Below are 19,587 nucleotides of genomic sequence, written 5' to 3' on the forward strand. Positions count from 1 at the left end.
CGGCCGGTTGTGAGGGCAGCTTTAGGGCACTATGAATCCTCCCCGAAGAAAAGGAACATAAGCCTGTCTCGCTTTCTCTTGAATTCGTCTATCTTCTTTGCGCGGTCCTGTAGCTCGCCCAGTTTGCGGGAGCCGTTATGCAAATTATTGAAGACAGGATTATGATAGGCGTTGCGCCAGTTGTGGTAGCTCCCAGAGATGGAGAGGCTGACCAACTCCGAGTTGTTTCCTCTGGAGGCAAGGTACTGGCGCCTTTCTGTGGTCTGCTTCTTGCGCGAGAACCCCTGCGACCACTTGACAAGCTTCCACTTCAACTTGTGGCACTTCTCAAGTAAGCGCTGCTTGTGGGATAGCGATTTCTGTTGGCCGAAAACCCAGCGCTTGATGTTGATGTTTCTGCTCTGGTTCTGGTAGAGCACGAGCTCGGAATTGGGGACTGCGCCCGAGTCGAGACCGGCCGTCAACACCGTGAAGCCAGAGCTAAGCGAGTGGCCCGCAGTGATGTCCTTCAACTGCTGGATGAAGAGCTTCGCGACGTTGTACTTGTCGCCGCCACCCAAGGTGTCATCGTCCTCCTCTGCCTGCTGGCCCAATTTGGCCTGTTTCCTGGCCATTTCGTTGCACCAGCTGGCAAGGACAATGCTTCGGTCGTGGTCTTTGCGGGCCCATGCGTCGATAGCGGTATCCAAACCTACAAGTAACTCTGCGCTCTCAAGCTCGACAGAGTTGGTCAAAAAGCCCTCCAAGCAGTGGAGGACGATGCCGCTGTCCTCGTTCTGTTCAAATGATAGACAATTGATGAAGAAGCCTTTAAGTTTCTGAAATAGGAGCTGGTATGCTAGCATATAGTTGACATGGTACCGCAACTCCTCCTGTAGACTGGTGTCATCGTTATCTATGAGCTGCACGTCAAACTTGAAGCTCTGCAAGGTCAGCTGCGGCGTGTTGGCTAACGTAAGCAACGGTCTTACCTCGTCTAGCACGTCAGCGCCGACCTGGCTAAATTTGAACTTCCTAGAGAAGGCCTTGGAGGCCATAAAACTCTGAAAAATCGTAGCCTCGTGCTGGTCTTCATTAACAAAATTGGCAACAAGCTCAAGTATCTCATGTAGACACGCATCGAGGCGCTTGCACTGCTCCGGCTCCACAGCGCTATCTCCACATTGTTTGAACACTTCAAGGGTCAACTCTAGATGGTTTAGGTGGACTAGAACATCGACCAAATGACAGATTTTCCGTTGCAATGGGATGATAAAGAGGTTTGTATTGAGGCTCTCGGACTCTGCGTCAATGTCGACTCCTGCGTATCGGTAGTTAGCTGGCACCATGAGACTGTCGTGTACCAATTCATACAGCATGTCCAACGCACTGCTAAAGGAAGTCATAACCGATGGCAAAAAGTAGCCGCGGTTTGAAGGTGGGGTGTGCATGATCATGCTGTCTTCTCTGATAGAGTACTTGACTACTCCCTGTGAGTCCAACCGAAGGCTCGTGCCCATACTTTCATACATCATTCTGCTGTCGTCGCGTGTGAAGTCCTCAATGGGCGCAAACTCACCTATCTGCTGTACCACGCTGTTGGATCTTAGTCCGAACCTTTCGGTTTCATATTCCCCTTCGATGGCGGCTGCGTTACCGTCGTCCCCATCGTATTCCTTGTTCTCCTCTAGCGGCGCAAATATGGCATCAATAGAATGTGGTAACTGTTCTTCTGCAAACAAAAGCTTGGCGTTTGCTGAAGGATGCAGAGTCCTCTTGGTTTTCCCTATGCTATCATATCCATCCGGAAAGTTATATTTACCCTTATTCACATCTCTTAGGGACAACGACATGATGATATCCGTTGGTTGACTTTGCTGTAGTACAACCCGGAGTTATCTATCAGTTCCCTCCAAGCACATCCGTTTTATTTTCCTAGATGTCATGTAATATCTCTTTTTGTGACACTGACACCTTCCGAAGCGCATGTGTCTTCCAGCCAAAGATATCGGAATGAAAACGTCAGACAGTCCGCGCTGCGCGTTTAGACGGGATTCAATAGCGGTACGTTGAAGTTATCCAATTAATCGTTTATACCCTAAAAAATTATACATAGTGCTACCTAAAACACTGGACTGCGTAATCTAAAAGGTTGTTTAATCGAACAAGCCGAAGCCCATGTCATCGTCCTCAGACTCCTCGTCCTCCTCAGCGGCAGCCTCCTCAGCTGGGGCGGAGGAAGCAGCAGCAGCTGGAGCGGCAGAAGCGTACTTGTCTGGGTTCTCGATTCTGTCAACTAGCTCCTCAATCTCTGGGTAGACGTAGTTGGCAGCGATAGCGACAGCTAGCAAGTCCTTGTAGTTGTTGATCAAGGTGTGACCGACAGATGGCAAGGTTGGGTAGCCGATAGCCAAGGAGATAGAGGCAATGGTGTTCACAGCAGTAACGAAGTGAGAGACCAACTCCTCGTCAGTGATGTCCAAGATGGAGGCTGGGAAGACCTGGCCGTTGTCGTAGACCTGAACAACAGTCAAACCGTAGGTGAACGGAGAGATGTTCAACAAGTTCAACAAAGAAGCCTCGGAGGCACCGACTCTGTTACCGGCCTCAACGACCTTGACGTCGGAGGTAATCTCAATGGTACCTCTGGCAATCTTGGTTGGGACACCCAAAGCCTGGAAGAAAGAGGTCTTACCTGGCTCCATACCGGTGTTGACAGCTAGAACCCAGATGTCCTCTGGGGCAACAGCACCAGCTCTGGCCGGAGCAGCAACCTTGTTGGCAACAATGACCTCCTTAATGTCGGTCAAAGGCTCGTTGGTGAAGACAAAACCGACGTTGCCCTTAACGAAAGGCAATAGCTTCTCGTAGTCTGGGAAGTCAGCAATGAAACCTCTGATGGCTCTTCTAACCATGGTGTTCTTACCCATCAACACCACAGCCTTGCCTCTCAAGGCCTTTCTGACCTCGTGCATCTGCTGCGAAGAGACATTGTCGACACCGACAACGAAGACGGACTTGTACTCTTCCAAGTACTCTCTTAGCTTAGCGAAGTATTCAGACTTCTTCTCACGGACGCCTCCCATTTCAATAGATGTTCTTTGATAGGATGTTTAAAGGTGTTCCTGCTCGATCTCCTCTAGATGCAAACGTTACTGGCACTTGATGGTGATCGTGATAAAAGTCATCCAGAGCTTGCGCGTTGGTACAATATCGTATTTAACGATATAAAGACTTCTATACACCAAACGAAATGTATGGGTGCAAATGTAAATGTATGGGTTCACAGTCACATGGGGATATCTAAGATATTTGGACCTTAGGTTTCCCAGCTCATCACCACATAGTCCGGTTCGCTCGACGCAAAGATGCAGTACCAAGGAGAGGAAATAGACGCTCAGCTTGACGTTCCGGAGTCCTGCTTCAATTATATTCGCAATGAGCTCTTGAATCACGTGCTGGACGCGGATAAACGCGCGCTCTTCAATAACGAAGAGACATGCATCCAGATATCGAAGGCCACACATGTCGAGGTCGGGGTACAGCGTGCAATGCAATCGATAGCAGAGAACAGAGCGGTGCTACTGTATTCATATGGGCAGCACGTGCAGCGCCAGCTCGGTGCTGTGGAAATACTGAAGGCGACGCTCCAAGAGCGGAAAATCGGCTACGAGCAGTTTAACCATCTTAGCTGCCTTGCGCATGTTGGCCCAGGTAGAAATGAGCTACTTGAGACGCGCGTGAATATACCCGTGCTACTGGTGATTGTGGCGCCTGCGGGATCATTGACCAGCCTTGCTGGCTTTCAACGTCAATAGGCGGGCACCACGGATCGGCACCGTCAATTCAGAGATTGTGCTGAGGCGATGACACAGGGAGGCGAATGCTGGAAATTGGCGGGCTACTGGCGATGCGCCATCTATTGCGCTTGTACACACGCTGCGTGCGCGGTTAGCTGCCAGGCAATGCGCGGCCAGCAGGTTATTTTACGTTTACGGTAATATATCCATTTAATAGCATCAAACTCATCAGCTTGAGAGCGTATAGTATCGAAACTATGGCGTTTGCGTCGCCTCATCAATGTGCCGATGCATATGTTCTGCAATGGTTTAAACAGCACAGTTTAGAGATTGACATTAAATACCACTCGCAGCTATGGTTCATCTTACGTTTCATTAGACAAGTTGTCCGCGATAGTTTAATGGTTAGAATTCGCGCTTGTCGCGCGCGGGATCGGGGTTCAATTCCCCGTCGCGGAGTTTTTTCCAACCCGCAATTGGAGTCACGTGATAACTGTCCAATAATATACAGTTATTTGATGAGCCATACACCACGCCCAACACTGCAATTTTTCGGTTTCGCCGGCAGCGAAGGAACGTCGCCGGTACTAGACACTCGTAGTTGGTGGCAAGCACGTTCTCGAGCAGCTAAAGCAACGTAATACCATGTTCATCAGATCCAGAGCCGCCATTGGTGCCGTTCAGGGCGCTAGCAGAAGCTATGCGACGCTGCGGGAGATTGAGATGCGTTTGAAGTCTATCAAGAACATCGAGAAGATCACCAAGACGATGAAGATCGTGGCTTCGACTCGGTTGGGGAAGGCGGACCGTGCGAAGCAGACGGCTCGCCAGTACTCCAAGGCCGAGGCCGAGTTCTACAGCAACGCTGGGACTGCGGTGGGCGAGGGCGAGGCACGTGATCTGGTGATTGCAATTACGTCGGACAAGGGTCTGTGTGGTTCCATCCACTCTCAGCTGGCTAAGGCTGTACGCGCACATCTGGCAAACCACCCAAGCAGCGACGTCGTGACTGTTGGTGACAAGGTCAAAAACCAGATTATGCGGTCTCACGCTGACAACCTGAAGATGTCCTTCAATGGCGTGGGCAAGGAGGCGCCCACGTTCGAGGAGTCTGCATTGATCGCAGACAAGATCTTGGAGCACGATGCTGCGAAGTACGGCAAGATCACTGTGTTCTACAACTCCCCAATTTCTTCTTTGTCATTTGAGCCTTCGCAGAAGCCTGTGTACAATGCCGACACCATCGAGCAGTCCCCTTCGTTTTCCAAGTACGAGGTGGACTCTGACTCCAACGTCCCCCAGGATTTGTTCGAGTTCACTCTGGCCAACCAGATCCTCTCCGCTATGGCTGACGGGTACTCTGCCGAGATCTCTGCCAGAAGAAACGCAATGGACAACGCATCCAAGAACGCCGGCGAAATGATTAACAAGTACTCCATCCTATACAACAGAACCAGACAGGCAGTTATTACCAACGAATTGGTTGACATTATCACCGGTGCTTCCTCCTTGGACTGAGCCCGTGGATTGTTTTTCCTTTTCGCACACATCTGACACAATATTCGAGGTGTCTCGCAGGCTGGTAAGAGTGGGAGACCGCAATGCTGCTCGCAGGAAGCACATACGCATATCTATCTCTATACATAATGACGTACAAACATTCATAAAACTAAAGGCTCCTGTTCACTGCGCTAGGTTGCGGTGTCACCGTTGTGTGGCAACCACCGGAGCAGTGTTTCAGCCATGTAAAGACGGCGCGGCGGGCCCGTGTCACGCTGCAACAGACAAGATACAGAGACAATGTAACTTCTGTGGCCACGCCCGTGGGCTTTATGCAGCAGGCAGGTACATAAATACCGGCCCCACGACCATGCTACACTCGAAGCCCGTGTTTCTATCGCCCAGCACCACGCAGTATGATCTTCGGTCCAATCGTGCTCTTTCTCGTCAAGCGGACGCCACGGCTGTTTGCACTCACGTTCAATGCCATCGCCATTCTGTTGGCTGTGTTCGTGCTTCTGGGATGCTACAACAGTCAACAGCAGTCCACCTTCCTCAGCCGCCTACAATTTAACGCGCAGTCGCCGCTGTACACTGTGATTGAAAAATCGTTGCACGAGCGCACGAACACGACTGGGTTCGAGCAGCTCCGCATCAAGGTCGGCTACCTCGGAGTGTGTCTCTCAAACCTTCCCGCCGCATATCCTGGCGGCCCGGTACAGTGCTTCGGGCGCAAGAACATCACAGGCACTCCCCTCTACGATGCTCTCGACCTCCGCGTCTTCAATATACCCGCTGCAGCCAACAGCTCCTCCCACACCGACCTGAACATCCTCGGCCTTGCCCACGCAGCCGCCGCAGACATTGACCACCCGTATATCTTCATGATCAGCATCATCCTTGCCATTCTGATGTTCTGCATCCTACTTTACGTCACCGTACCTATGCTGCCCTACAAGCGACCCCTGAACCTGGCACTGCTTGGACTCAGTCCGTTGGTCGTCGTGTTCCTTGCTTTCGGCTCCATGTGGACCCACGTTGCCTGCAATGCAGCTTCCGCATTCATACCCCCAGCAAGCATGGGCGTAATCAAGGTCCATCGCGGCCGCAAGGCCACTGCCATGGTCTGGTCCTGTTTTGTCTTTGTGCTGCTTGATTGCATCATTATCTGGGCCATCTACTTCAGGGACCAGGCTCGTGACAAGAAGTCACGCGGCCAGGCTGATTACGAGCGCTACGCGAACAGCGACTATGCGAAGTACGCGCAAAGTGACCGTTCTACACTAGGTAATAAGTATTAGTGTCTATGCGCTAGTTGCTAGCTGCTTGCATTGTGTAATCCTTCGAGAATGATGACTATCGGAATTTTGATGCGAACGTTTTTTCGGGAACGGCTGAGTAAATAGCCGTTGTAAAAATGGCCTCGACTCATTGATCTCTTGACAGAAGAACTGCACTATAAAGACCAAGTAAAGTATCAGAATCGTGTAAACGTCTACGTCTAAGATTCAAAAATAGCACCTGTCTATCTAGTGAAGGGATTAACCATGGCACAGCAACTACTGAAGCAAGTGTTGCGGACCCTTGCGCTTCCGGTGATAATGCCGCTTTTAGCGCTGAACAGGAGGTTTCGGATATTGGACGATATTCGGACAATCACGTACTTCGTTCAGGCGTTGGTAGCATACGGATGGTGCACACTGACACAACGGTTCCCAACATGGTATGTTTTCGAGGCCCAGGTTGCGAAACATGGGGATTCGCCGTGTATCCGATACTGCCGCCCGCAGGCGCGGAAGGGCGACTTCACGGTGGAGACGTACACTTACCGTGAGACGTACGAGCATGTGCTGCGGCTGTCTTACGTGCTATACCACGACTACGGGGTGCGTGCCGGCGAGCATGTGGCGGTTAACTATGCGAACAAGCCGATGTTCCTGTTCCTATGGCTGGCGCTGTGGAACATCGGCGCTGTGCCGGCATTTGTAAACCACAACCAGAAGGGCACGCCGCTGATTCACTCGGTGAAGATTTCGAACGCGCGCTTGTTATTTGTGGATGCAGGAACGACCAACCTGCCCAAAGGGTCCGAGGCGGAGCTTTTGAAGGAGCTTCCTGAGTTACAGATCCACCACTTTGACGAGGAGCAGATGTTGGCGATTATTAAAAGCGACAAGAGCCCCTCTCTCCTAATCAAACGTGGCGAGCGCACGCCGCGCACCCTCCACGACTATGATCCTGCGATGTTGATCTACACGTCGGGGACGACGGGACTGCCTAAATCGGCAATTATGTCCTGGCGTAAAGCTACTCTTGGATGCTCGCTGTTTGGTTTTATGATGCGTATAAGCCCAGAAAGTGTGGTACTCACGGCCATGCCGCTGTATCACTCGACCGCGGCGTTGCTGGGTGTCTGCGCAGTTTTTACACAGGGCGGCTGTATTGCCATCTCCAATAAGTTTTCGACTACCACATTCTGGAAGGAGGCATATCTGTCCAAGGCCACGCATATCCAGTATGTGGGAGAAGTGTGTCGGTACCTCATGAACGCTCCGAAATCCGAGTACGAAGATATGGCAACAGTTAAGGTCGCTTACGGGAACGGACTCCGCCAAAGTATCTGGATGGATTTCAAAAAGAGGTTCCGCATTGAGGCGATCGGTGAATTCTACGCATCAACTGAGGCGCCATTTGCCACAACTGCCTTCCAACTGGGTACGTTTGGCGTTGGAGCATGCAGGAGCTATGGCAGCCTTGTGCACTGGATACTGTCGTACCAGCAAACTCTAGTGCGGGTTGATCCGGACGATGAGTCGGTAGTATACCGGAACGAAAATGGATTCTGCGAGGTCCCAGCAAGTGATGAACCTGGTGAACTACTAATGCGGATCTTTTTCCCCCGCAAACCGCACACCTCGTTCCAGGGGTACTTGGGCAACAAAAAGGCGACGGAGAGCAAGGTTCTACGCGATGTTTTCAGGAAGGGAGATGCATGGTACCGGTCAGGCGATCTCTTGAAATCCGACAAGTACGGGCAATGGTACTTCGTGGACCGGATGGGTGATACGTACCGGTGGAAATCCGAAAATGTCTCGACTACCGAGGTGGAGAATCAGTTGCTCTCGTTCAACAAGGACCTCTTTGACTGTTTGGTTGTAGTGGGCCTGAAGATTCCAAGCTACGAGGGTAGAGCCGGGTTTGCTGTTATCCAACTGAATCCAGCGCGCCGCGGACTGGACCATGCCAGTTTGTTAGACGACCTTGTCGAGTATTTGAAACATGCTCTTCCTCGGTACGCCTTGCCGCTGTTCATCAAGTTCACAAACCAGCTGGAAACAACCGATAACTATAAGTTCGCCAAGAAACAGTACAAAAACCAGCAGTTGCCTCATGGTGCGGATGGGGACGAGACAATTTACTGGTTAAAAGACTACTCGCAGTACAAAGTCTTGACCGACGAGGACTGGGAGCAGATATCAACCGGAAAGGCAAAGCTTTAGACCAGACAATGCCGGGATTGACACCGGTAGGGAGTTCAAAATAAAAAAAATACCTGGGAAGCCATCCATAAAAGCCATTATCAACTATAGAAATAGAAAAGTTTCAGTATAACTCTAATATATTGCTGCAGCCATGCTATACTTGCCAAAATATTGTACAGCGTACTTCGTAAACAGAAAGGAGGCCGCTGCGAGGATAAGCATCGGGACTATCATGACGAGGAACACCTCAGCGGTGTCAATTTCGCACAGCCCTGAAACAGTATGGGTCAAATCGGGGTCCAGATCAAAGCTGCCCTTCTGGTAGTAGCGCTCTAGCAATTTATCCTTCTCCCCCCAAACCTTGTAGAGCCACTGTTCAAAGGCCTTTTCATCCTTGTATGGGATCTCCGACAGCTTGAAGGTGCGGATGTGCACATCCACAAGCTTTGGCCCTTGACCCCGGAGGAAGATGCTCTGAAGGTCGTAAATCTGCTCCGCGTAGGTGGTCTTCTTGACCCCCGAGTATCCGATCGTTACGTCGTAAACACAGTCGCAGCTGGGCGCCAGCTTTTCCAGCGCGAAGCGCAGGCCCGTGCTGCGCGGTAGCAGCACGTTCTCGAACGGCTGTACATTAATCTTTCTCGCGTATACATTGCTGCGCTCCCGCGTGTTCGAGCTCATGTTCGTGCCCTCCGGGAACAAGATGAGCGTGTACGGCCACGTCTGTTTGCTCGCTTCGCCGTCCTGTGATTCGTATTCCTCCTCTCCCTCGGCAGTGACGCGCGACGGCGCGTGCCCCGCCAGCGGCCCGAGCCCGCGCCCGTCACGGTCCAGGCGCTGCAGCGAGTTGCCTAGGTGCACCCGGTCCAGGTTCCACCTCCGGTTCATGAAGATGAAGCCGTAGTTTTTCATCCCATAGCCAAGCACCGGGATCGCCGCCAGCGACTTCTTGAGCATGATGTACACCCGTCCCGCGAGCCCCGACGTGTAAGCCAGCCACCATAGGAACACCCAGTCCGTGTATATCTGGTGGTTGCTGATCACCACCGAGTTGCGCTCCAGCCGCGACCGCAGCTGGCCCTGCCCCTTGTCCCGCCAGAATGTCCCCTTCGCGACCGACGCGTTGTCTGTCGTGACCCGTACGTACGACGGCGCAACAATCGTCATGATCGTCACCAGAAGCAAAATAAAGCTCTTTTTAGACCGATCCAGCTGCGATTGGAGCCCGATCCGATTGCTCCGGTACATACACTTCATGGAAAACTGGAATATCACCAGCGACACGCACCCCTGAATAAAAACAAACGTGACCAACGCAGCGAGCACCGTGCGGTGCGCCTGCTGTGCTACTGCACTCATAGTAATCATTGCGTGCGTTTACTATGTGGCCTTGACTCCTTGCGTTGCGGCTAGAAGCTGCGTCCGCACTCTGGGTGCCCAAATTTCTAGCCTGCGATTTTATATAGGGTGGCGCGCTAAGCCATCATCCAGCAAAACACGTCAAGTAGTCCGAGAAGCGTGCCGAGGTCTCCCAGCGGATCAGCCCACCCGATCGTAGAGATGCTGGAGATCGTAGTGCTCTCGCCAGTAGCTGCTCTTGCGTTTCAGTATGTACAGCGGCAGTCCACTGCAGACGAGTAGCGCCGCAAACAGAGTCATGGTCCACCCAGGACCCATTCTGTGGAGCATGGCGTCCAACACAAACACGCAGACCGCGGCCAGAAGCATGCGGATGAGGTTGTTGAGGGCGACGCCGGTGGCTCCACGGGCAGGCAGTGAGTCGACGAGGTAGGCGGTGATGGCGCCGATGATGAGCATGGCGGCTAAGCCGAAAAAAGCAGTGCCAATGAGCGGGACTGGCCACGGGGCCTTGCAGTGCAGCGGCCAGCCGATAGCCAGCAGCGACAGCGGCAGGAGGGCTGCAGCCAGCGCGACGTTCCAAGAGAGGCGCGCCTCGGGCACGCCAACGCCGTGGCGGCGCGTGTAGCGGCGCAGCAGCGCGTCGACCCATCGGCCGCCGTAGATCGCGCTGAATATGTAGGTGGCCGCGTTGGGGATGTACAACAGGCCGAGGTAGAGCGGGCGCATGTTGTAGGGGTCGCGCGAGTAGCAGTACTCGATGGTCAGGTTGACGACGTAGACGGCGGCAAAACAGGCGCCGTTGTACAAGACGGCCAGCAGGACGGGCGGGTAGCGGAGAAAGTAGAGCGAGCGCAGCGGGCGCAACAGGTAGAAGTGTAGCTCGCGGGCGAGACGCTGATGCGGGCGCGGCGCCTGCTGCGAGATGGCGCGCTCGAGGCCGGTGCGCAAGCGCTCGCGGTCCTGCTGCAGGATGCGGCCCTCGACGCGCGGGTTCGACGAGTGGATGCGGCTGAGTGAGGGGGCACCGAGGTCGACGAAGTTGCGCTGCGCGTCGTAGAGCGCGACGGTGTCGGTCAGTTGCGAGGCAAGATCAGCCGCGGCGCTATCCAGACTGGCGAGGTCGGCGTGCGTGGAGTGCAGCGACGGCGGTAAGGCGCTGTCAGCCGGCGTAGCCGGTGCCGAAGCCGACCCTTGCTTGCGGCACTCGCGCAGAATGCGCGCTACAAGCTCCTTATTATCCTGGGTGCGCAGTGTCTCCGGCAGCGCGAAGACCAGCAACAAAAACGTCAGCGCCGCCAGGATCACCATGAACCATTGCGTGCTGCGCCAGGACCAGCGGTTGACCAGCAGCGAGCTCACAATGGGCGACAGCAGGGGCGCCATGAGCGGGCCCAGATAGTAGTAGCCCAGGTTGCGCCCTCGCTCCTCGGGCACGTACAGGTCCGCAATCGTGCCCGCGCCGACACTCTGGACACTGGCGCTGGCCGCGCCACACAGGATGCGCAGGATGATAAATGTCTCGATGTTGCGCGAGAAGGCCGTGCCCACGCTGAACACCACCAGCAGCGCGAACGACAGCACGTACACTGTTCGGCGGCCGTTTTTGTCCGCCAGCGACGACCACCAGATGGGGAAGATGCCCAGCGCAGCGAGGTAGGTGCCTACAGACACACTGACCAGAAACCGCGAAGTGCCAAAATCCTGCATGATAGTCCCGATCGCAGGATAGATGATGCTGGTCCCCATGGGACCCAGAATACATGCAAAGGCGACGATGACCAGGATCAGCTTTTTGACCCGCGGGGGATAGAGACGTGCGTCCCGGAATTCGGGCACAAGCGCCAGCCTACTCAGCAGTCCGCGCCGTTGCGACACCGGTACAACGTGCGAGCTATCAAACAGCCCGGTGGCTGTCGGGGCAGTCTCCGTGGAACCGTTCTCTGCGGCATACAGCGGCTGCACTTTTTCGTACCCCGGCGATCCTGCATGGCTGTTGCTTCGACTCGGCTGCGATGACCTCTGTTCGATGTCCATGCTATTCTGCTCTTGGGCGCGTTGCGCCGACACTGACATTTCACTCAACTGTGCGTACTTCGAAGCGGAGCCCGTTTAGTTCTACCATCGAGTACGGCGTTCGATTCGAGTTTCATGCACAGTGACCTGCGTGCTTTTATGCTAGCGCAGCGCCCGCTCTCCGTCCCGGGACAGGGCGATCTTACGTAATTTTACAAAGCATAGAGTCAGCGCTTCGCGATGCCCAACGAAGCACTAGCTTCGGAGGGTACCGGAACCGCAGTCGGTTATGAGGGGAATCCCGGGCCCCATAAGCTGCTGCTGCCCGCTTCCTGTGGAGCTCCGGGGACGAAGCGCGCGGCTGCGTAAAAGTGCCTGCGTCCGTCAATTTGATCCAGGCGGGCCTGCGGTTTTGTGGCACATTGCGCGGGAAGCTAAGAGCGCAGCCACCCGGCAGCCAGCGTTGAGATGCCACGGACGCCTCACTGTTCTACTCGGCAAGCAAAAGATGAAGTTAGCGCAAGTTGCATCGTGGCTTGCCCTGCTCGGGCGGCTTCAGGCCTGCGTCGGCGGCGCGCCGCCGGCGGCGCGCCTGCCGCCAGACCTCGCCGAGGCTTACCAGCAGTATGCCCCGATCTTCCTCGCGGAACTACGCGCGATGTCAGCGTCGGCGCGTGCGGGGGCCGAGGGGGGCGCAGAATTCCAACTCAGCGACATCGCCGAGTTCGAGCGCAACATCCCAGATGGCACGCCGTTCTATGTGGGCCCGCCCGTGGTGAATGAATTGACGACGAGGGCGCTCGATGCGCTCGGCGCCAGTGTGGGCAGCTGGGTACCCGGCAAGGCCGACTGCGCGCGGTTTTTGCGCAGTATCCTAGAGGACGAGCCCTTGGTGACACTCAAGATTTCGGAGACAAACTTGTTTGAGGGCCTCAATGTGACCGCAGGGCCGACCACCTGAGGGCGCCAGTAGGCGCGGGACGCCGCGCAGAGCAGCGCTCAGACGCCGCAGATGTATTAGCTCAAGGCCGCTATGGCCCCAGCGGAGGCTCCACATGTGCATGCCAAGCGCGCGGCCCCCCACTATTGTAGGTGGCCTCCCGCATCCCGCGCCGGCTTTTGCGCGCAGAGCTCGCGACTGTGGTGCCCGGACCAGCTTCGTCGGCCCCATAATAGTGAAAAAAATCTCACGGAGTGCAAATGCATTACTGAGATCACCAGAACACAGAAGCACGCAACGCTACAGGACTTCCCTGTTCTTTTGCTTGCACACGTCCAGCCCAGAGGACGATTACACCGCCGTCAGGGTTCGCTAGTCTCCGGCAGCACAGGCTCCTTATCACATTTTGCATTTTCACGCTCGCACATGTCACAAATAACCAAATACATCCCCAAAAGCACGCTTTTTCTCTGCCCGTTCTTTCTCATCGCGTCAGACTTCGTACTCGCTATGAGCGGCAAGGGCACGCGCGCAGGGAGCTCATCTACAGGCATCGGGTCGCGGCCCACGCGTCTGCAGCGGCTGCGGCAGCTCGTAGCGCATCGAGATCCGGCAAGAGGCCCGTCAGGTGCACTTACGAGCATCGAAGAGTTTACTAGGAGATGACAGCGCCTGCACGTCCCTGAGGCTAGCCTCCCGAGGCGGGCGGGCCGCTTGGTATAGGGTTTACATAGCAGAATGGCACGAATATTTGCTCTAGGCAACTGCAGGGACGGAAGGGGCTTCATGCGAAATCCTTGCACCGCCCGGGTGCCGTATATAAGGTGACGCAGCTGCGCAGCTGGGGCGGGCATGCTAACCACGACAGGATGGTGGAGTGGTGCGCGATTATATACGACAAGCCCGGCGTGGACCGGTCGGTGCACAGGCAGGAGCACCTGGCGGAGATCCCAAAGCTCGTGGAGCAGGGGAAGCTGGTGCAGGCGGGCGCGATCTACAAGGAGGTGGTGGACGGGCGGCCGTCACAGTTTGCCGGGTCGCAGCTGACGCTGGTCGCGGACTCCAGGGAGGAGGCGCTGGCGATCATCCGCGATGACCCGTTCGCCAAGCATGGCGTGTGGGACGTGGAAAACGTCGTGCTCTACCCGTTTGGATGTGCAGTGCGCAAGGAGAAACAGTAAGCATATATGTATAGCTTCATCCATTCCGTATATCCTACCAGCGGCGGGCGCGCCAGCCTTTGCGAAGGGTACCGCAACATCAAAATTAGATACTTAATATAGTAAATGCTGAGAAAACATGATAAACCCCGTGGGGTCCCGGGATTTAGTACTGGACACTGATCAAGTAGTCGGCCAACTGCTCCACGATCTTGGTGGCCTCACCAGCCTGCACGCCCGCGGGGTAGTGCGCGATGAGGATGGTCTGCTTGGTGCGCACGGCAACGACGCCCTCCGCCTCATGGCGCCCGTAGATCGAGCGCTCGTCTGCGCGCAAAAGCATGAACTTCTGGCCCTGGATGTGCAACCCGTTGGCCTGCAACCCTGCTGCGTTGTCAAAGCCCTGGGATATCTCCTTGATCTCTGAGGGTTCCAAGGCAAGCCCGCCGGAGCTTGCCCAAATTGTGTCACCCGCTCTCGAGTAGATGGTGGCCTTGTCGACCTTCCCGGTTGCTAACAAGTTGTCAGTGTAGGCTAAAGCTCTAGTTAGTACCCACGAACGGGCCACGAGCAGAACACGTAAAAACACATACCTTGCCAAGACATGATGCGTTCCGGATGAAATCTGAGTTAGTGCTAACACTCGCAGATGCTCTGGTGAGTGGAATCTACGTATCAATAGTATTGATTTGTCAATAAATATACCTTGGCTTTTTGTAATCTTTTTATATAAGGGGTTCCGATCTGCTGACATCATAGCACACGAATTAAGTATCCGGGTAACGAAGTGCCCGGGTAATGCGGGGCACAGGGCAGGTGCCGGGTAACGGCATCGACATACCGCAGAGATGCACTGGCGGCTACATACTGTACACAGGCTCGCAGCTACTCGTCGTCTGAGTCGAGAACAGCCACCTTGCGACGCTTGAGAGCGACCTCTTCATCTGCGCGCGGGGCCGGCGGGGCAGCAGCGTACTTGGCTGCGCCCTCGCGTTTCAGCTGCTGCAGACGCGCGGCGTTTAGGTCATCCTCCTCATCCTGCGAGGCAGTCGGGCTGCCCGGCAGACTGTCAGCGGCGTCGTCGTTATCCGACAGCGCTTCGAGGTCGTCGTCGTCATCGATAAAGCCGTCTTCGTCATCGTACTCGTCTTCCATGGAGCGGGAGTATGGGGCGGCGCGCCCAGCAGCCTTCTTGAACTCGAAGGAGCCCTGCGCGAGGCCTCCCTCCAGATTGTCGCGGTCCAGCTGCTCCTTGAGCTGTCGTTTTCTGCGCTCTCGCAGTACCTGGTCATGCTTCTTTTGTAGTTCTCTCTTTTCTAGCTCGGGGTCCTTGCGGACAATATACGTGGAGGGCCCGGAATGCTCGCGCGCCTCTCGCCTGGCGATGGCCTTTGTCAGACGCTTGTGTATCTTGGAGTTTGTAGAGGTGGGTATGAAGAGCATGGAGTTCGAGATGGTGCCGCCTTCGACGCACTGCATGATTTCCTGCTGCTCGTGCGAGACCGTGAGATACGTGTTCTCGATCTCGTTGGTCAGAATGTCTGTGTACTCGTCGCCCAGTTTGAGCGACAGCGTGCCATCGGACCACTCAATGACTTGCGCGTTGGATTCCTTGAAAACGCGCTGGTCACTGCCGCGGGAATAGCGCCATCTGATCGTGTTCTCGTCGATCAGGCTGTCTCCCAGCTGGTCCTCTTTCGACGAAAAGCGGGCCATCCGCTTTTCTATCTGCCCCTGAAAGCTGGGCGGGTCGAAGGGCACGGGATCGATCGTTAGAAACTGCGGCACTTTGGTGTAGTATATAGTCTCTTCCTTCGAGTGGCTTGTTGTATAGTAGGGCACAACGTGCTTCACCAGCTCCAGGTCCGCCTCCTTTATCTCCCGCGCCTCGTCCTCATCCGATAGATCTGAGGCCTGCTGCAGGTCATCGCCGTAGAACTTCCGGTTGTACATTTCCTGTTCTTCGTTGTCCTCCGCGCCCAGTCCATGCCCTGTTCCCCGCGACCGCCTGCTCCCGCTGTCCTCGCTTGCCCCATCGTCGGCTTCATCGGCGTCGTCGCTGCCCGAGACATCCGAGTCCTCTCCAAACAAGTCGTTCTCGTTCGCGCTGCTTCCGCCTTGGTCTGAGGTGAAGCCATCCTCCAGTTTTTGCTCACTCAGCTCGGCACTCTCTGTGAGCGCATCTCTCTGTTCCTCAGCCATAACTCAACCAAATAATAGGACTTCTATATTCCCAATGTCCAGTTGCCCACGCCAAGCACTTTTATACCATCCAATCGGCTGTTGGTCTCCTTAAGCTTGGTGCTGAGCGTTATGCCTGGCGCGCGAAGTCTGAGTTTTGGAGAGCAGGTGAAATTTCGGTCCTTAAAAAAGAAACGAAGATTCATCATTTAAAACGTCTCCGACGCCGAGCGTGTCAGCATGGATGAATGTAACGTATTTCAAGTACCTACCGGGTAGCTATAGACTAGTCTAGATATTTTGTGGTGCTTGAGAATGTTTTAATAATACCCTGAGAATACTTGAAATCTGGGAGTTTTTAAATCGAGGGGCAAATTGGCAAGGGATTAAAGAGGATGAGGCGGTTCCCTACTCCAGTGTATACCATCTGGATTCTAATACTTGTGGCAGCCATTGTTTTAGAAATGACGTTCCTTCCTAAGTTGATCAAGGAGAAACTAAGCAGACGGATACGCCCTAAACCGCTAGAGGTACACGAGGAGACCAGGCCAGTGCCCGACGCGCCGTACCCTGATGGGGAATACACTGTTGGTGTATACTACTCGAGCTGGTCGCCCTATAAGCCACGGCTCCACTATCCCCGCAATATTGACTTCCAGCGGGTGACTCACGTCTACTATGCGTTTTTTGTTGTTGACGAGAAAACTGGAAAAATTGGGTCCTTGGACAAATGGTCGGATACAAAGATGCCGATGAACCTAACTGGGATGCCGCGCGGCCTTAATGGGGCAATAGGCGAGCTTAATTACCTCAAGACGCGGCCAGGGACCGATTTCAAGCTCATGATGGCCGTTGGCGGCTGGTCCAATCGGGAGCCGTTCCATAAAATTGTGCGTGACGAGGAGAAGTTTAACAACTTCATCGACTCGGCGATCGACGCAATGTTTGAGTACGGCTTCGATGGGATAGATCTTGACTGGGAGTTCCCTAAGGATGATGGCTACGAACCCCAGATGTATCTAGAAATGTGTAGCCGCTTGCGACACAAGATGGACGAATTGGAAGACAATATCTGGGGCCCCGGCGGGACTACAGAACCGCGCTTCCACTTAAGCATGGCAGCACCGGCCTTTCCTCAGACACTTGGCATTTTCCCGGTTGAGGAGATGAACAAGTATCTCAGCATGTGGAATATGATGACATACGACTACCACGGTGCATGGTCAGAGCGAACAGGCTACCATAGCAACTTGTACAATGCTACGAATTCGCCGTACAAATCGCACCTAGATAAGCGTCGGTATGAAGATATGGGTATTGACAACTTTGATGAGTTGAATGCACATGATGCGATACTCATGATGACCGAACAATTTAAGGTCAGCCCAAGAAAAATTGCACTCGGCATGGCAGCGTATGGCCGTGGCTTCACCAACGTTCGGGGCGATGGTGAACAACTAATTGGCCAGAAATATTCTGGTGTAGGCGGAGGATCAGAAGGGGAACCGGGTATGTGGCTATACAACCAATTGCCGCTAGCTCACGGCCCAGAGAAGTTTGACAATGTTTGGGTCTCTGCATATAGCTACGATCCTAATACTAAAACTCTTGTCGTCTACGACAATGTGGATTCAATGAAAATAAAGAAGGAATACGTGAAAGATAAGAAGCTTGCTGGGGCGTTCTTGTGGGAGTCCTGTGGAGACAACTTCAAGGATAAAGATAGGAACCTTGTGGAGGCTTTTACCGAAAATATGAAAGGTGCGCGGAAGGCAACCGCGTACAAGGATTCCAAACTTATACAATACTACTTGAGGACCAGGCCAGAAGGCTTTTTGGTTCCTATGTATAGGCACACGAGTGGTTGATCTCACAATATGTGCCTCAAAGTGAATGGCTCGCTAAATATAACGAAAAATCTTCATATATGACATAGATATACATATATATATGCGCAATATATGTCGACGTACAAGCACGTATACATGTGACGATGACCACCTTATATACACTGTTGCTAGGAGCATGCTTTACCGGATCAAATCCAGGCATTTGTCGTTCCATGCTTATAGTAAGTCATCCATTCTAGAGTAAACCTTCAACACACCTGCAACTACCTCTAAGTTTAGGGCTGTGCCTGGATTTCTGTCAAGCTCCTCTTGTACCAGTCGATTCAAATTCACTGAGATACCAGTCTCTATATCCTTATCTAATGCGAATGGGTACTGAGAAAACTGGACAAGTAATTCTTCCGCACGGGAAAAGCCCCTGTCTCTTTTCTCATAGTCTAGGGTCGACAGAACTTTTTCCAATACATTAGCTCCATGCGCACTGCATATTAACGCTATTGTCCGCAAGTATTTGAACGCCACGGTCTCGGGGAACAGTTCTGTGTACTGCAATTCAACATTGCGGGGAACCAGCACCGACAGAATGCGCCTCTTGATCGACTCCTTGCAGCTGGTGTCCGCGACAGGATGTGTAGGCATATCAAACAGAAAGAAGTTCTTCATTTCTGTGCGTAACACACCCTTGTCTACGAGCCCCTTGGCGAGGCGCTCCCGCACCTGTCTCAATTGGTAGTTAATCTTCAAGAAATTCCACGTCTCGCCACTCAAAAGATCCATCCAGTTCACAATGGTGAGCGGCTCGCTCCCCTTCATCAGGGTCAGTGCCTCGTCCAGCAGCGCCTCGCCGGTCTTGCTGCCGTCCACCACCTCGATCAGCCGCTCTGACGGGTCGAATCGCCGCCGCATTGCGTCGTCCACCACCTGTATCCGTCCGCGCAGCGCCAATTCGATCAGGATGCAGCCACGTAGTGCGTATGAGATATTTTCGTTCAGAAAGGACAGGTATCCCTCTTTGTCCTTCAGCCCCATCAGTAGCACCTCCTCCATCAACGTCAACGTCGGCTCCCGTGTGTTTTCGCGCAGCTTCTGCTCCTCCGGGTCATATGCCACCTTGTGTGTCATTCCCTCTTCCTCATCCGAGCGGTTCAGCGACGCCCCTCCAACTGTTTCATTGCCTGCCGTCTTGTTGACACGCCGTCTCTGCAATGACATTATTCCTAGCACCGGCTACTACTCAAGCCCTCCTGAAGTCTAAAGACTGTTCTTGACGCTGGTACTGACTCGAAGCCGTATGGAGCACAAGCTGGATCTTCCAACCAT

The 19,587-nt window shown here is 54.0% G+C and overlaps 15 protein-coding genes and 1 non-coding gene across 16 annotated transcripts; 9 read left to right on the plus strand and 7 right to left on the minus strand.

The window, feature by feature from the left end:
- Positions 1-29: 29 nt before the first annotated feature.
- Positions 30-1,832, minus strand: AGOS_ACL179C (ACL179Cp; the record flags this gene model as incomplete). Its single annotated transcript, NM_208578.2, has 1 exon — positions 30-1,832. The coding sequence occupies one exon, from the start codon at positions 1,830-1,832 to the stop codon at positions 30-32; it is 1,803 nt and encodes a 600-aa protein (NP_983225.2).
- A 303-nt stretch (positions 1,833-2,135) lies between these two features.
- On the minus strand, positions 2,136-3,065 carry RPP0 (60S ribosomal protein uL10; the record flags this gene model as incomplete). The annotated part of the gene is made up of 1 exon (NM_208579.2): positions 2,136-3,065. One exon carries the CDS (start codon positions 3,063-3,065, stop codon positions 2,136-2,138), a length of 930 nt encoding a protein of 309 aa, NP_983226.2.
- A 282-nt stretch (positions 3,066-3,347) lies between these two features.
- POP6 (ribonuclease P/MRP protein subunit POP6) lies at positions 3,348-3,797 on the plus strand (the record flags this gene model as incomplete). The annotated part of the gene is made up of 1 exon (NM_208580.1): positions 3,348-3,797. The coding sequence occupies one exon, from the start codon at positions 3,348-3,350 to the stop codon at positions 3,795-3,797; it is 450 nt and encodes a 149-aa protein (NP_983227.1).
- A 369-nt stretch (positions 3,798-4,166) lies between these two features.
- AGOS_t0045 lies at positions 4,167-4,238 on the plus strand. Its single transcript has one exon. It is a non-coding gene; the product is annotated as a tRNA-Asp (tRNA).
- Positions 4,239-4,424: 186 nt separating this feature from the next.
- Positions 4,425-5,297, plus strand: ATP3 (F1F0 ATP synthase subunit gamma; the record flags this gene model as incomplete). The annotated part of the gene is made up of 1 exon (NM_208581.2): positions 4,425-5,297. One exon carries the CDS (start codon positions 4,425-4,427, stop codon positions 5,295-5,297), a length of 873 nt encoding a protein of 290 aa, NP_983228.2.
- Positions 5,298-5,695: 398 nt separating this feature from the next.
- Positions 5,696-6,580, plus strand: FIG1 (Fig1p; the record flags this gene model as incomplete). Its single annotated transcript, NM_208582.2, has 1 exon — positions 5,696-6,580. One exon carries the CDS (start codon positions 5,696-5,698, stop codon positions 6,578-6,580), a length of 885 nt encoding a protein of 294 aa, NP_983229.2.
- A 246-nt stretch (positions 6,581-6,826) lies between these two features.
- FAT1 (long-chain fatty acid transporter FAT1) lies at positions 6,827-8,779 on the plus strand (the record flags this gene model as incomplete). The annotated part of the gene is made up of 1 exon (NM_208583.2): positions 6,827-8,779. One exon carries the CDS (start codon positions 6,827-6,829, stop codon positions 8,777-8,779), a length of 1,953 nt encoding a protein of 650 aa, NP_983230.2.
- A 114-nt stretch (positions 8,780-8,893) lies between these two features.
- CST26 (putative acyltransferase) lies at positions 8,894-10,129 on the minus strand (the record flags this gene model as incomplete). The annotated part of the gene is made up of 1 exon (NM_208584.1): positions 8,894-10,129. One exon carries the CDS (start codon positions 10,127-10,129, stop codon positions 8,894-8,896), a length of 1,236 nt encoding a protein of 411 aa, NP_983231.1.
- Positions 10,130-10,300: 171 nt separating this feature from the next.
- On the minus strand, positions 10,301-12,196 carry QDR3 (Qdr3p; the record flags this gene model as incomplete). Its single annotated transcript, NM_208585.2, has 1 exon — positions 10,301-12,196. One exon carries the CDS (start codon positions 12,194-12,196, stop codon positions 10,301-10,303), a length of 1,896 nt encoding a protein of 631 aa, NP_983232.1.
- Positions 12,197-12,425: 229 nt separating this feature from the next.
- AGOS_ACL171W (ACL171Wp) lies at positions 12,426-13,097 on the plus strand (the record flags this gene model as incomplete). The annotated part of the gene is made up of 1 exon (NM_208586.1): positions 12,426-13,097. The coding sequence occupies one exon, from the start codon at positions 12,426-12,428 to the stop codon at positions 13,095-13,097; it is 672 nt and encodes a 223-aa protein (NP_983233.1).
- A 72-nt stretch (positions 13,098-13,169) lies between these two features.
- On the plus strand, positions 13,170-13,742 carry AGOS_ACL170W (ACL170Wp; the record flags this gene model as incomplete). Its single annotated transcript, NM_208587.2, has 1 exon — positions 13,170-13,742. The coding sequence occupies one exon, from the start codon at positions 13,170-13,172 to the stop codon at positions 13,740-13,742; it is 573 nt and encodes a 190-aa protein (NP_983234.2).
- Positions 13,743-13,945: 203 nt separating this feature from the next.
- On the plus strand, positions 13,946-14,257 carry AGOS_ACL169W (YciI family protein; the record flags this gene model as incomplete). Its single annotated transcript, NM_208588.1, has 1 exon — positions 13,946-14,257. The coding sequence occupies one exon, from the start codon at positions 13,946-13,948 to the stop codon at positions 14,255-14,257; it is 312 nt and encodes a 103-aa protein (NP_983235.1).
- Positions 14,258-14,402: 145 nt separating this feature from the next.
- PFY1 (profilin) lies at positions 14,403-14,842 on the minus strand (the record flags this gene model as incomplete). Its single annotated transcript, NM_208589.1, has 2 exons — positions 14,403-14,770; positions 14,830-14,842. 2 exons carry the CDS (start codon positions 14,840-14,842, stop codon positions 14,403-14,405), a joined length of 381 nt encoding a protein of 126 aa, NP_983236.1.
- Positions 14,843-15,121: 279 nt separating this feature from the next.
- LEO1 (Paf1-complex subunit LEO1) lies at positions 15,122-16,438 on the minus strand (the record flags this gene model as incomplete). Its single annotated transcript, NM_208590.2, has 1 exon — positions 15,122-16,438. One exon carries the CDS (start codon positions 16,436-16,438, stop codon positions 15,122-15,124), a length of 1,317 nt encoding a protein of 438 aa, NP_983237.2.
- Positions 16,439-16,812: 374 nt separating this feature from the next.
- Positions 16,813-18,285, plus strand: CTS2 (putative chitinase; the record flags this gene model as incomplete). The annotated part of the gene is made up of 1 exon (NM_208591.1): positions 16,813-18,285. One exon carries the CDS (start codon positions 16,813-16,815, stop codon positions 18,283-18,285), a length of 1,473 nt encoding a protein of 490 aa, NP_983238.1.
- A 198-nt stretch (positions 18,286-18,483) lies between these two features.
- On the minus strand, positions 18,484-19,479 carry VPS74 (Vps74p; the record flags this gene model as incomplete). Its single annotated transcript, NM_208592.1, has 1 exon — positions 18,484-19,479. The coding sequence occupies one exon, from the start codon at positions 19,477-19,479 to the stop codon at positions 18,484-18,486; it is 996 nt and encodes a 331-aa protein (NP_983239.1).
- Between the last annotated feature and the right edge of the window lie 108 nt (positions 19,480-19,587).

Source organism: Eremothecium gossypii, chromosome III (assembly GCF_000091025.4).
Source record: "Eremothecium gossypii ATCC 10895 chromosome III, complete sequence".
In the NCBI taxonomy this organism is placed as follows: Eukaryota; Fungi; Ascomycota; class Saccharomycetes; order Saccharomycetales; family Saccharomycetaceae; genus Eremothecium; species Eremothecium gossypii.